We start from the raw sequence: 12,713 nt of genomic DNA on the forward strand, positions 1-12,713 counted from the left end.
GTGGCAGAGATTTAATTTAATATTTCATTGATTAATGATATTAGAGTGGAAGGCGGTAAAAGAATTCCATCAGATATGTTTCTTTTGCTCTGATATTTGATTGAAGAAGAAGATGAACTGGATCCTAAAAGCATGCAGATGAGTCATTTAAAGGTTAAAAGGGCAGCGTAACTAATTACACCTGAACTGAAATAACTCTCTGATGGACTAAACTTTATTTAAAAGCAAACTGAAGTCCCACAGTGCAAGATACATTTCCGCTGTATTTCAGAACTGAGTGTAGATGAAACTCTGAATGATGAAACGTGCCGAACACAAGAGTCCAGCTGAGTCTATGATGTGTGAAATCCTGCCCACTGTGTGCTGAGGATCGATTAGTAGAACAAACCGACTGACGGGCACGAAACCCAGGAGAGACAGAGACGAGCAGAAATCCTTCACATCAGTTCCACAGAGCTCCAGCGTCAGAAATGTTCTTTACAGAGAGTCGGCCTGTCAGTCAGCACGCTGCACAGCTTTCCAGGACAACAAAGAATTTACACGATGTTTGCCACATTTGATCGCTCTGTTGGTGTCTCAGTCCTGGTGTGTTTTTTAACTGTGTGTACTGCGAGATAATCAAAACAAGGTCAGAACAGTTCAGAGTTACACAAGTAAAAAGATGCTGAGCTCGTCTTAACATGCTTCAAAGCTACTTGCTCTAAAAAAATTTTTTGGTTAAAATAACTCATGCATTTGTTTTTACCAAGGTTTTGATATGTGTGAATTAATTTTCCTTGTCCTCACAGGTGTCATAGCAGTGGTGATCTTTGTGATCGTGAGCGGTCTGGCCATAACCGCCAGGTTGTTCTACAGGAGGAAAGAGACGTACCGAAACCAGGAAGTGAAGGGAGTCAAACAGGAGGACAGTCAGGACTTCTCCTTCAACAACCAGACTGACTCACAGAACGTCTCCTGTGAAAACCCAAAGGAGTATTTCATTTAACTGCAGGACAGATGACCTGAAGATGATGAAGATGATGATGAAGTGGTGTGTTTCAAAGCAGAGGTGTCAGACGGGTCGTGTCCTGCATCGCCTCAGGACTTTGAGCAGCACTCAGAGCCAATCAGAGCCTTTGCTGGAGGTTGTGGCTCCACAGAATATAATAAGAAAGCAAAAAACAAGAACAATGTATTTATCTGTTTATAATGTTTATACTGAGAAAAAAAAAGGTGTTGATATGCTTGTTTTAAAATCTGTAAATATTCAAAAGTGTAAATGTTGTGTCTACAGCGATCTCTAATTAATGTCACTCTTAAGGACATCTTGTTTTCACGGTTTGATTAAGAGTGTTCAAACTCGTTTATTTCTATATTTCACTGAATGTTTTGTGTGTTTGGATTTGTGGCTGGACTTACGGTATTTGTCTGATGCATTTTTTTTATGAGTAAACTGAAAGGCTCTACTGGAAGTGGAAATGTTTGACCCTACGATCAAGCCCTCAAGAAGAGTACTTCCATAATTATAAGTGTTGGTGGTTTGTTTATGTGTGGTGCCTTCTTTTAGAGAGTGACAGTATGCACAGTTAAGAGGCTGTTGATCTTTGAAACCCCATTAAGGGAAACCTGTGTGAGTTCCTGCAGCCTGGCGCCCCCACACTAATTGGCAAAAATTAATCAGTGTGGACACTTTCATTTCAGATCTGATATTCTAAGAGGCGTTATCATGAAAGGCCCAAAGATGCAGCAACAAACCAGAGCAGCAGAACATGTCATGTAGCGTGCGGCTGTAATGCTAGGTAGCTAAGTCAAACATCCAGTTAAATTCAAAGATTTTGTTCATGAGCCAACTCTAACTCAAGAGGTGATCTTATGTTATGTACAAAGACAATCCAGCAACTGTGCCAAGTGATACAAATCATTCAGATGACGTAGAGATCCTACATTTTAGTTTAGTTTATTTGTTTTAACCAGAGGGAGAAATGTGCCTCAGACTGTGCAGCCAAAGCTCAAGCAAAGATCAAGAACCTCCTGAACACACCAGAAATGGTCAATTAAAACACTATTGATTAACTTTATGTAAAGTTTTAAAGGTCACATATTCTAAGTTTAAAAAAGTCTCAGAGCTCCTCAAAACATGTATGTGAAGTTTTTTGTTCTAAATCCACTCTGATCCTGTGTTTGATCATGACTATAAACCCCTCTATTTCAGCCCTGCTCAGAACAGGCTGTTTCTGTGTCTGTACCTTTAAATGTAAATGAGCTGTGTCTGACCACGCCCCCTCTCTGGAAGGGCTTGGTTGGCTCAGGTTTTCTTGCTCCATGTCCTATTGTTTACAGTGTGAAGGCAGACTTAGAGGGCAGAACAAACACCTAGCTGTGGGAGTGTCACCCACCTGGGGGAGGGGCTACTGCCCTTTGTGATGTCACGAAGGGAAAATCTCCAAATACAGACCCAGAAATGCAGGAATTTTAGGGAGTCCCATCAATGGCTGTCGTCATGCTGGAAATGCCGTCTCAACCTAAGTTTCAGTCAAGCTAACGACAGGCTGAGAGCTTGAGCTGAGGCGGGTTTTAAGCCTCTTGACAAACCGCTACATCGCGCCCACTTGTCAATCAGATCAATCCTATCGTGAATAACTCTTATCCTTTATGAAATCCAAACAGATTAGTTATCAAATATGGGGATCTAATATGGGGAAGATTAGATTTGATCACTTAACCTGAACGTCTGTCTGAATATGTGGAGTAAACAAACACATCTGCAAAAAGAAATAAAACATAAGCTTGCAGATTTGTCTGTTTCCCAGGCCATGCTCCCTGCATTCACTAAAATCCAGGACATTGTGTTACAATAGTCTAACTCGAGTCTGCTCATTATTTAAACATTTTCTAGAGTGATTCTCCTGCACACACATTTTGCACTCACAGACTTTTTTTTACAGCTAACAAGTGGATATTCAGAAGTCAACTCTGTGCATCCTGATGAGCACACTGCAAATGTTCACAGTTAGAGTGATGGGACACGGCAGTCTGGCAGCCACTGTTAAAGATATTATATTCCACTTTGTTTTTTTTTTTTTCATCTCTATTCAATTCTTTACCTCTGTCTCTCTTCTCTCTTCCTGGTTTCCGACATCTCATGGAAAAGCAGTGATCAAAAACATCCTCCATCAGCGTTGAACGTTTCTAGGTTCCTATAGCAAGCTTTTCAAAAAGATAGTCATGAAAGGCTCGCACAGGTTATTACGAAAGTCTTGTGAAAGTTTTCTCCTTCCTGCTGTGAGCTTCCTCTCGCTCTGCTCTCCAAATGTCTCTGTAGTGTAAAGCTTTTAATGCTGACAGCAGCACGGACTCCACAACAGTGAGGCTGTCTGTCACCTCGTTCACTGCACACAGAGACAGTTAATGTGATTTTTTGTAAAATGCTAATCTCCTGCAGTCTGGCAGGTGCATTGTGACTGGCTGAAAAGCAAAGAAATGATCAGAAGGAGATAGAAGATAATCCAAAGAAAGTGTCAGACAGACATGGATGTAATCTAAAAACAGGCGGATATTACCTCTTAGAGAATGTAGCAGAGTCTGTCATGTGTTAACTCTCCTCATGTGTCAAGAGAGAGCTGCTGATTGCTGACGGAGGGAGAACAGAGAGGCAGCTGTTTGTCTAACTAACACCCATCGTTTCTCTCTGAGATGTCAGAGCACGGCAGGGATTTTAATGACAAAAGTTGCCAAAACTTCAAAGTGCATTATTCATTCTTCTTCTGTTTCCTTTTCTCCCCGACATCACAACAGCGGAGACGGCACGTTGTTGTTTTTTCGATTTCAGAGAAGTTCATTTTTTTGGTGAAGAAGTAGAAGTGCCCTTGGTCCTGCAGCAGTGCAGCGCTGTGATCGACGAGAGGCTCTCAACAGGTAACCTTGACCGGCTGATGGTTCTGCAGACTGAGTGCAGCTGGAGGACACTGAATGAGAATGCAGTGAAATAAAATAACAACCTCGATTCAGGGGAGAAAAAACATTGGAGTTTTGTTAGTCGGTGTCCACTGAGGAGGAAGATTTTAGGCAGTGAAGAAAAAGTTGCATTTCATTGAGCTGTCAAGTTCATTGTAAGCATTTGAAACGATGCACAAATAAATATAGAAGCGTTTCTATCGAATGAATAAATGGTCAATGCAAAGTGTAATTTTCAATTAGTTGGTGGTATAGTCCATGTTTTCCAATTGGCTCTAATCCTGCAGTAAACAGAAAGAAAAAGTACAGGTAGTTTTCTTGGCCATGGCCATCTAAGGCCGGTCATACACTGCACGGATTGAGGCCATTCTGTCCTGATTTTAGAGCAGCTGAAATTTCAGCACCATCTTGAGTCATTTGTGTTCGGGAGTGCACAAGGGATGATCACAGCCTGATCAGCTGCTCCCGTCCAGTCGGATGAAATTCTTGCATGATTGAAATGTTGGACGTAGGACTGCATACTCTGACGCAGAGAAAGCAGAGGCACAAACTGATTCCAGCTTCAGGGAATTTTTTTTCACTGATTAGGGCCTGCAGAAACTGGCAGACAGCGTCTGAGAGCATCCTGATGAGAGACCAGTGCCTCTGCTTTTTTGGAGGTTTAAGCACGCAGGGTGGCACAGATCCCACAGGGCAGCACATTTCTGCTCTGTTAGCATTGTACCAATCTTTCAGCTCGCTAGCAAAACAACCACTTCAACTTCCTTGTTCTATGCGAGAGTTCTCAAAAGAAACTTTATTTAACTTCATCCATCCTGATTTGAAAAGCAGACTGTGAGCACTCAGGTGGAGCTTCTCAATGTGTTGGTCGTAAACAATTCCCTCGTACAGTGAAAGGATATTCCACCATGATGTTTATACAATGGTACATCATGGCCGAACCCATCAACACATTGGGTTACTCTGGCAGTTTGACTGCTACAGGCAGAAGACATTCAATAGTCATCAACTGTACATATAATGTTAGCCACTGGTAGGAACCTAAGAGGGCACTTCTTCTTTCTCTACTGCTCCAGGAGCCTCCATGAGGACACTTCAGCAGCTTTTTCCAAACATGATTTTGGGCAGGAAGGGCAATTACCCATTTCTGAACCATTTCTATGTGTAATATTTGTTATATGACAGTGGATGAGGTTAAACCACCTTAAAGCCCAGAACAAAAGCATCATTTACCCCTGATTGGTCAAATTATCAGCGCTCAGCTGTTGAAGGAAATGATGGGAAAAAATTTAAAATTGTGACCTAATGTCATGATCTGTGGCAAGACAGACAGGTTAGGGGAGACACTGAACATATGGAGAAACTGGTCCCTTCGTAAGAATTGTCAATAGTAGGAAAAAGAACATTTGCTAAAGTTTTTTGTGGTGGTGAACTTTCCTTCTGAAAATGCTCGGGTTTCACTCTGTTTTAAGTTTGTTCAGTTTGGATGTTGTGCTGGTTACTATCTGTGGATGATGTAAGTGTGAGTGACATGCCATAGAAATATACATATGCTCATATTCTGGTTGATTGGTTTTCAAGTGAATCCTGTGTGAAGAAAATAAAGATGGTGTTTTCCATTGTAGCCGGAGGGTCTCTTCCGCCTTACAGATGATTCATCGATGAACAAATGTCAACAGGAGACACTGTCATTGAACCGATTTGTTCCCACATCCATATGTCTGAGGGACTCTAAATGAAACTGGCGAGTCTCTCAAACAAAATTAAAGATCATTTGCATTTGTTAAAGTCAGATTCTTTTCAGAGAACTGAAGCCCACACTGAGGGGGCTTCAGTTGCTGGTGACAGAGAACTGTTTGTTTCTTTGTGAAATGAAGCTGACACACGGCAATGACTTCTCCCTCAACAACAATTTGCATACATTTACATCTTTTATATTTGTTCTTCAGATCGCAGTGTGGGAGGATACACATCCATCAGCTCTGACATCTCTGATGGCTGTTAACATCCTGCAGACCCGAGATGAAGGGGGGGAAAAGCTGTGCAGCACCCAGGAGGGTATCAAAGTGATTCTGTGTGAAGAGCCACTTAGCCTCTGTGCTCGTTTAAACACTCCAGATGATTCAGAGGCCTCAGATCACTGAGTCCTGTTTGACTCATTTAAATCTCATATTATTAGTTATGACTGGAGACGAGATGTGAAGCGGTAAACTGGCAGCAGCATCAGTGATATCAAAGAGGAAAACTCCCAACATCATGAGGAACAACTCATCCACCGCCGACATTAATTTAAATGTGATAAAAAGATTGAGTCTCGTCCTTGAGCAGTACAGTTAATGTGTTTAATGCAACAGGGACACAGCTTTATTAGTCCACAAGAAATCTTCTCTATGCATCAATCTAGGTTTTCCCATTCAGGGTCGCAGGGGGCTGGAGCCGATCCCTGCTGCCATTGGGCGAGAGGCGGGGTACACCCTTCTGGTCGCCAGTTGATCACAGAGCTGACATATAGAGACCGACAACCAGCTACACTCACATTCACACCTACACGGGCAATTTAGAGTCACCAGTTAACCCACACATGCATGGGGAGAACAGGCAAAATCCACACAGCAGGGGGATTCAACAGGGATTTGAACTAGGAACCTTCCTGCTGTGACAGCGCTAACCACTGTGCCAGTGTGCAGCACAGATAAAAATGAAAAAGCAATTAAAAATAGAAAAATAGAATATATAATTATCACAAAATGTACAAATGGTGCAAATGAGGAGCTGTTCAAGATGTGCAGGTATGTGCATGATTTGCATGATTTTAATTTGCATAAAAATGTGAAAGCCAAATTATAAATGACTGCTGGAACACAAAAAATAGTGAAGTTGAATATACTGCACCTCAGTTTAGAGATAATTGTGCTTAATAGGAGTATTTAAATATTAAACTATACCCTATATGCTAACTTTACTTAAAGAGCCCATATTATGCCCTTTTTGGGGTTCGTATATTTAATCTATGTTCCTACTTTTGTATGTTCACAATAGCTAAAGTCCGAAAAAAGTGTCTGTTTTCATGTACTGCTCCTCCTTGCTCCCTCTCCGCTCTGAGTCCGTCAGCTACACTCTGTTGAGCCCACACTGTTAGACCCCACGTGGGCCAAGTCTGCTCTGATTGGTCTGCCGATCCGCTATGTCGTTATTGGTCAGTTGCTCAGCACGGTTCTCGGAAATGTCCCGCCTCTTTTACCATATTGGGAATGCAGCCACTGGCTCCGTCCGAGGGTAGCATAAACATTAGCACCTTAGCACTACTGTGCTATCGCAGGCTACGGCATATCGTGGGCGTGCTACAGAAGTTAACGGGCGTGCAACATGAGCTGCTGGGCTTGCCACAACGAGCCAATGGGCTTAGATCAGAGATCTCACACTGACAAAGACGGCGGACTGACACATTTTTATTGAGGGGGGCTAGAACCGATCGTTACATGCGGCTAATGCTACAGCTAACAGGAGAATGTAGGAGAACGTAGGAGAAGCTGCGTTTCCGCGGACTTTGAATTTTTGCACATAGATGTGCCTAAACATGCACAGGACACTTGGAAAACACACTAAAGGGCATATAAAACCAGAAAAAAGCATAATATGGGACCTTTAATGTCTGAGGCAAAATCACTTTTAAAGGTGTAATGTTCGACTATCAGAGTAAATGTCACACTTCATCACCAGTCTCTATAAAACCAAAACAAAGCTTTTCTTTGGCCATCCCTCCCTCCACTGTCCCTCCCGCTTCCCCTTCAGTGTCACAACTGAGTGCAGCAGTTTGTAGGACTGTTCTCCATTCAGACATGGAGCCTAAAGTCTATTCTGCACCAGGTTCTGCACCTGAGAACTTAGGTTGGCTATTCACTGGGTACTGTGAAGGTCACAAACTGTCTTTCATTAGGATTTCAACATGTGTTGTGTTTAAACAAAGTTGTTTGAACACATGAGTCACATGGTGCAATCAGATTTGGTTTGAATGTACAGTATATGAACTTGAATATTTGGAGGCTGTTTCTAAAATCCCTCGGTCAACCATTAAATGTTAATAATAAAATAATAAATAATATAATAAACAGAGCTTTGAATTTGATTAGTTAATATTTACATTTTATTAAAAATAGTTATTTTAAATAACCATTTCAATATTGGTCACTTGCGCACAAATGTCAGCAGTGTTGAAACTTTCAGTATTCTTTCCAGAGAATCATTTTTCTTTATCAAGATCTGAGCGTCTTTTTAAGTTGACTGTGTGTGTTTTCTTTTGAAACTGAGCCGTGTTCATCAATGACAGAGATTTGACAGCAAGAGAGATTAGACAGAGAGACGTGCAACATACTTATAATCATTTGAAGCAGCTCATAGCTAGCACACACACAGCTGTTTGACAGTTTCATTATTGCACACGTTGATAAAATCACGTTTTTCATCAATGAAATCAATCAAGCCTTCACCTGTTTATCTACACTTCTCGATCACAAATGACCAAATCTCTTCCTCCTCCCTGGATGTGTTTTTTCCCTCCCACCAATCTGACTCCTCTTATCCCCCTCCAATCTCCCCTTCTCTGCTTATCGCTTTCTTCTCTCTCCTCGTGGCTAGCAGCTCTCTATCACATTATGCAGATGATAGTGCTGTTTACCTTGCAGGAGAAAGTCAAGCTTCTCATCGGCGGCTTCCCACAGATGATGAAAGAGTGACTGATACTCATCACTCGCCTTCTTGTGCCCGTAAGTTACTCAGGTTTTATTTATATACTGTGTGTGAAATGTGGAGAAATCCTTTATGAATGTATTGTCTTAGGCGAGGAGAGTCATCTCTTTGAATTGTTAAATAGATAAACCCTCCAGGGCAGTTTCAATTCTTCCAATACATCTAAAGCTTGTCATTTAATCATATTTCATGGGATATGCAGAAAAATACTGAAAGATTAGGATCAAAAGCTGCTTTTTTTACCTCTGTACTGAGTAAATAAATCCCAAATTGTAATGTTTTTATTGCAACAGGTCTTGGTGGAACTAAATGAAAATGGAAATTTATGAAAATGTGTATTTCCACACACAATGAACTCAGTCTGAGCGCAGAGTCTGCTGTGCCTTCAGTACGTCTTATAGCCCACTTTATTGTCCCTGTTGCCGTGGTATTACTGTAGAAAATGATCCTCCTCTATATCACAGCCAGGGCTGAAATGTCTAATAGAATTCCCTGTCTGTCTGCCTCCTCTTTAAAGTCTCTGTGCTGAGTGTCTGGCTGATTTAATCAAATCACACTCGAGGGTTCTTCACTGTGAAGGTGGGCTGAATAATCACCTCTGGGTAGACAAACTGACTCGTCCACTTAGAGAAAGAAAAGCCTGTACTTGAAAATAACTCCTGAAAGCCCTGCTGTGAATTAGGATGGGGAGTGGGGATCTGATTCAGGTACTTCTTGTTTCCAAAAGTGAAAAGTTGTGTTCATAATCCCCTCCAACAAAGTTATGTGACAAACTGTGTCACAGCTGGAGCTCGTCTTCACTTTAAGTGGCAAGAAACTCGGCTGGTGGATTTTTTAACGACAAAATATAGACAAGCATGTTAGCAAATTTCTAGTTCTTTCATTTAAACGGCGAAGGCATAAAAACTTAAGATCTGAAGAGGTACAACTGAAAAGACAAACTTATTTCTCTTTCTTGTGCAGCAGTAGAAGTAAGGCTTAATGCCTGTTGGATGAGTGTGTAATTCTGAGGGGAAATTGTTGACATATGGTTGATAAGATAGAAGAAGCCCTGGAGGCCTTGTCCCAGCAGCAGATACCAAGCTCTCGAGTAGACGGAGCAACCTTCAGCGAGGTGATCCAACACTACTACCACACGACGTCCCGGACGCCAAGCCACCCCCATCGGAATGTGTCGTCCCCACAACCACCTGCCGTCCTCATTCATGTACAGCCTGCTTGACCTCCACCTCAGCGGCAAGGAAGCGTGGACAACAGGAATGCTAGGAATACAAAGTAGAAATCCTTCCTGCATCTTATCCCATCTCTCTTAGAGTACGGTCTTTAACCTGCTCTTTTGTAAAGCGCCTCCAGATAACACATGTTATGATTTGCCGCTATACAAATAAAGATTGATTGATTGATTGACTGGTGATTATAAAATCTTGCTACACATACAAATAACATTATGTAGCTCTAAAGCAAACAACCAAGAGCCTTGGCAAATTTGCCCACGAGGGACAATAAAGTTTATTGTGTCAGGATGGAAAATAATCACAAAATGAAGCATGACTTCTTAGAAAGATAAGATATTAAATGGTGGCAAAACATTAAGTCTGTAAATAAAGATTTGCTGTATGCTAAGCTCTAGTTTAGCATAGGGAATAAGGAATATTAAAGATGGCTCTCAGTTTCTAATGCTGTGTCACCAAGATGACATTACCGGTGTGAGCTGGTTTGAAACTTCTGAATCTTCTCTCCCTCCTGGCAGGTCTTCCCACGTGCACTTACACATCTACTGCTTCTTACAAAACAGGGACCTCTCGTCCAGGTCTACACTCCCTCACGCCCACTACGCTCGGCCAATGAAACATCTGATCCAACCTTCACAACAGGGCGCTAAGTCTCTAAAAAGACTCTTCTCCTCTGTCGCCCCCCGGTGGTGGAACAAACTACCAAACTCCGTTCTATCTGCAGAGTCCCTTTGCACCTTTAAGAAAAAGCTAAAGACCCAGCTCTTTCATGATATCGTATGCGTTTAATGATATTGGTGATGATGTTGTTTTTATTTGATAATGACGATGACGATATTTAGGATGGTTTTGATGCAGATTAGAACTCTCAAGAACAGCCGTCAATGTTGAGCTTTGCCTCTGTCCAATCAGACTTAAAGCTGATCATTTGCACTTCCTGACATTGTTTCCTCCTCTCTGGATCTTTGCCTGTGTTATCGATTCCTCTCATACCTCTTCGGAGATTTTGAAGTTTTACTTGACCTTTGTTGGATACCGCTCCGTCACAGCTTTGGTATCCCTCTATCTACTCCGAGTCCTGATTATCAGTGGAACGGAGTGAAGTGACAAAAAGCTCACAGTGAGGAGTTTTCAGAGCTGAATGTAGTTCATGGAAACCTCGTGTTTGCTTTAGTCTCGAGAGAAGTGAAGACATTAGAGGACCTCATTACACAGCCGTAGAGTAATGGTGGAGTTTCTCTCTGTTTTGACTCAAAGCGCCTCAATTTTGTCACGACTGGCGGGAAGAGATCTGCTGGTAATTATCTAGCCCACCTACAGTTTATAATCCGAGCTGTGGCTGTGGAGACATTTCTCACCGTGGAGCTTGAACTCAAACAGATGAGTAATTGGATGGTCGAGTTTGTCCAGCTAATTATGAGCCCACCTACAGGGTGGAGGAGAGCGCCCTCTTTCACTCCCCTCCTCTTCTCGTTCATTAATCTGTTGAAGATCTAATGAGCTGCACTTATTTTCATTCAAGTGTGGGCTTGTTAATGAGAAGATCAGACATTTGATGCACATTCGACTGAACAGCTCATTACAATCAATTAACATTCAAGAACGTCTTCTTTTTATCCCCGACACTGAGAGGAAGAGAGGACTAATCTAAAGCCATTCAGTCTGTTTTTAACCATGAAGAAGAACACTTTGTAGAACATAAAATCTTCACCCAGCTTGTCAAAGGTTTCGCTATTTTTCTTTTTTAAGATTTATTTTTGGGTGTTTTGTGCCTTTATTGGAGAGATAGGACAGTGGATAGAGATGGAAATCAGAGAGAGAGAGAGAGAGAGAGAGAGTGGGGAATGACATGCAGGAAAGGAGCCACAGGGTTCGAGCCTGGGCCGCACGCTTGGAGGACTACAGCCTCCATACATGTGGAGCGAGCACTAACTACTGTACCACCAGAGCCCCAAAAGGTTTCACTTTTAAGAAGTTCTCATGTTATAGGTTTTGGACTAAATTCATCACAGGATACATCTAGATTTTTCTTTACAATCTTTGTACTATCTTAAGTGACAGAGTGTTTAATATAGTTACATACAGTAGTAGTATCAGTGCTTCAAAATTGGTTTCACAAACAAATGGCTGTCATCACAGAAGCTACATTTAGAGATTTAATTAAGAATGAACAATTATTTATTTAACAATTTAGGAAATAAACGTACAAAGTCTTCGGGGATTAGACTCCATCATGACGACTTCATGTACTCGGAGGGGTAATGAGGACGACAGCAGGATAGGATACCCCCCTCTATGGAGTTTAGACCCTGGTGGTGGTGGTGGTGATAGAAGAATGCAGGATGTGATGAGCAGTGGGTTTCTGAGGCTGGATCTGAACTCTGCTGAGCTGGAATGGAAGAGATGGAGGAGGGTTGCAGCGATCGCACTGACATGACAAACTGACTGTGGAAGAGAGGGAACAGGTTTTAAAATTTGACCGCTGCAAGATGATTGGTTGAGAGAAGTTGTGTCAGAGATAATCAATTAAAGAGTAAACGCTCCAAATCAGCAGGGAGCAGGGAGACAGAGGGAGAGGAAGAGAGGGAGTGACTAAGTTGGATGAATAATTTGAATAAATGTGTCAGAGAATTTAAACAGTGTTCCTTCTTGAACTTACGCTGAGCTCCACATACTACATCTCTCCCAATTTGACCCACAGCATCACTACTTCTTGACTAACAGTGGCACTTATGACATGAATGAGGGTAACGTGAACGGAAGTAAACTGGCCAAAGTGTAAGTTGACAGCGGGATAAAAAA

General features: G+C 41.9%; 1 protein-coding gene across 2 annotated transcripts in view; it reads left to right on the forward strand.

Moving 5' to 3' along the window:
* The window catches only part of LOC132979539 (contactin-associated protein-like 4), a 340,781-nt gene that overhangs the window by 111,284 nt on the left and 216,784 nt on the right, over positions 1-12,713 (forward strand). Inside the window, exon 24 of one of the 2 annotated variants that reach the window (XR_009674058.1) lies at positions 789-2,072. Coding sequence is in view for 1 of the 2 variants with exons in the window: in XM_061045430.1 (XP_060901413.1) it covers positions 789-985 (197 nt within the window). In the remaining variant the exon portion in view is untranslated. Of the gene's footprint in view, positions 1-788; positions 4,693-12,713 lie in introns of those variants that run through there. The other variant, XM_061045430.1, reaches the window with a different exon arrangement.

Source organism: Labrus mixtus, chromosome 8 (genome assembly GCF_963584025.1).
Source record: "Labrus mixtus chromosome 8, fLabMix1.1, whole genome shotgun sequence".
NCBI lineage: Eukaryota > Metazoa > Chordata > Actinopteri > Labriformes > Labridae > Labrus > Labrus mixtus.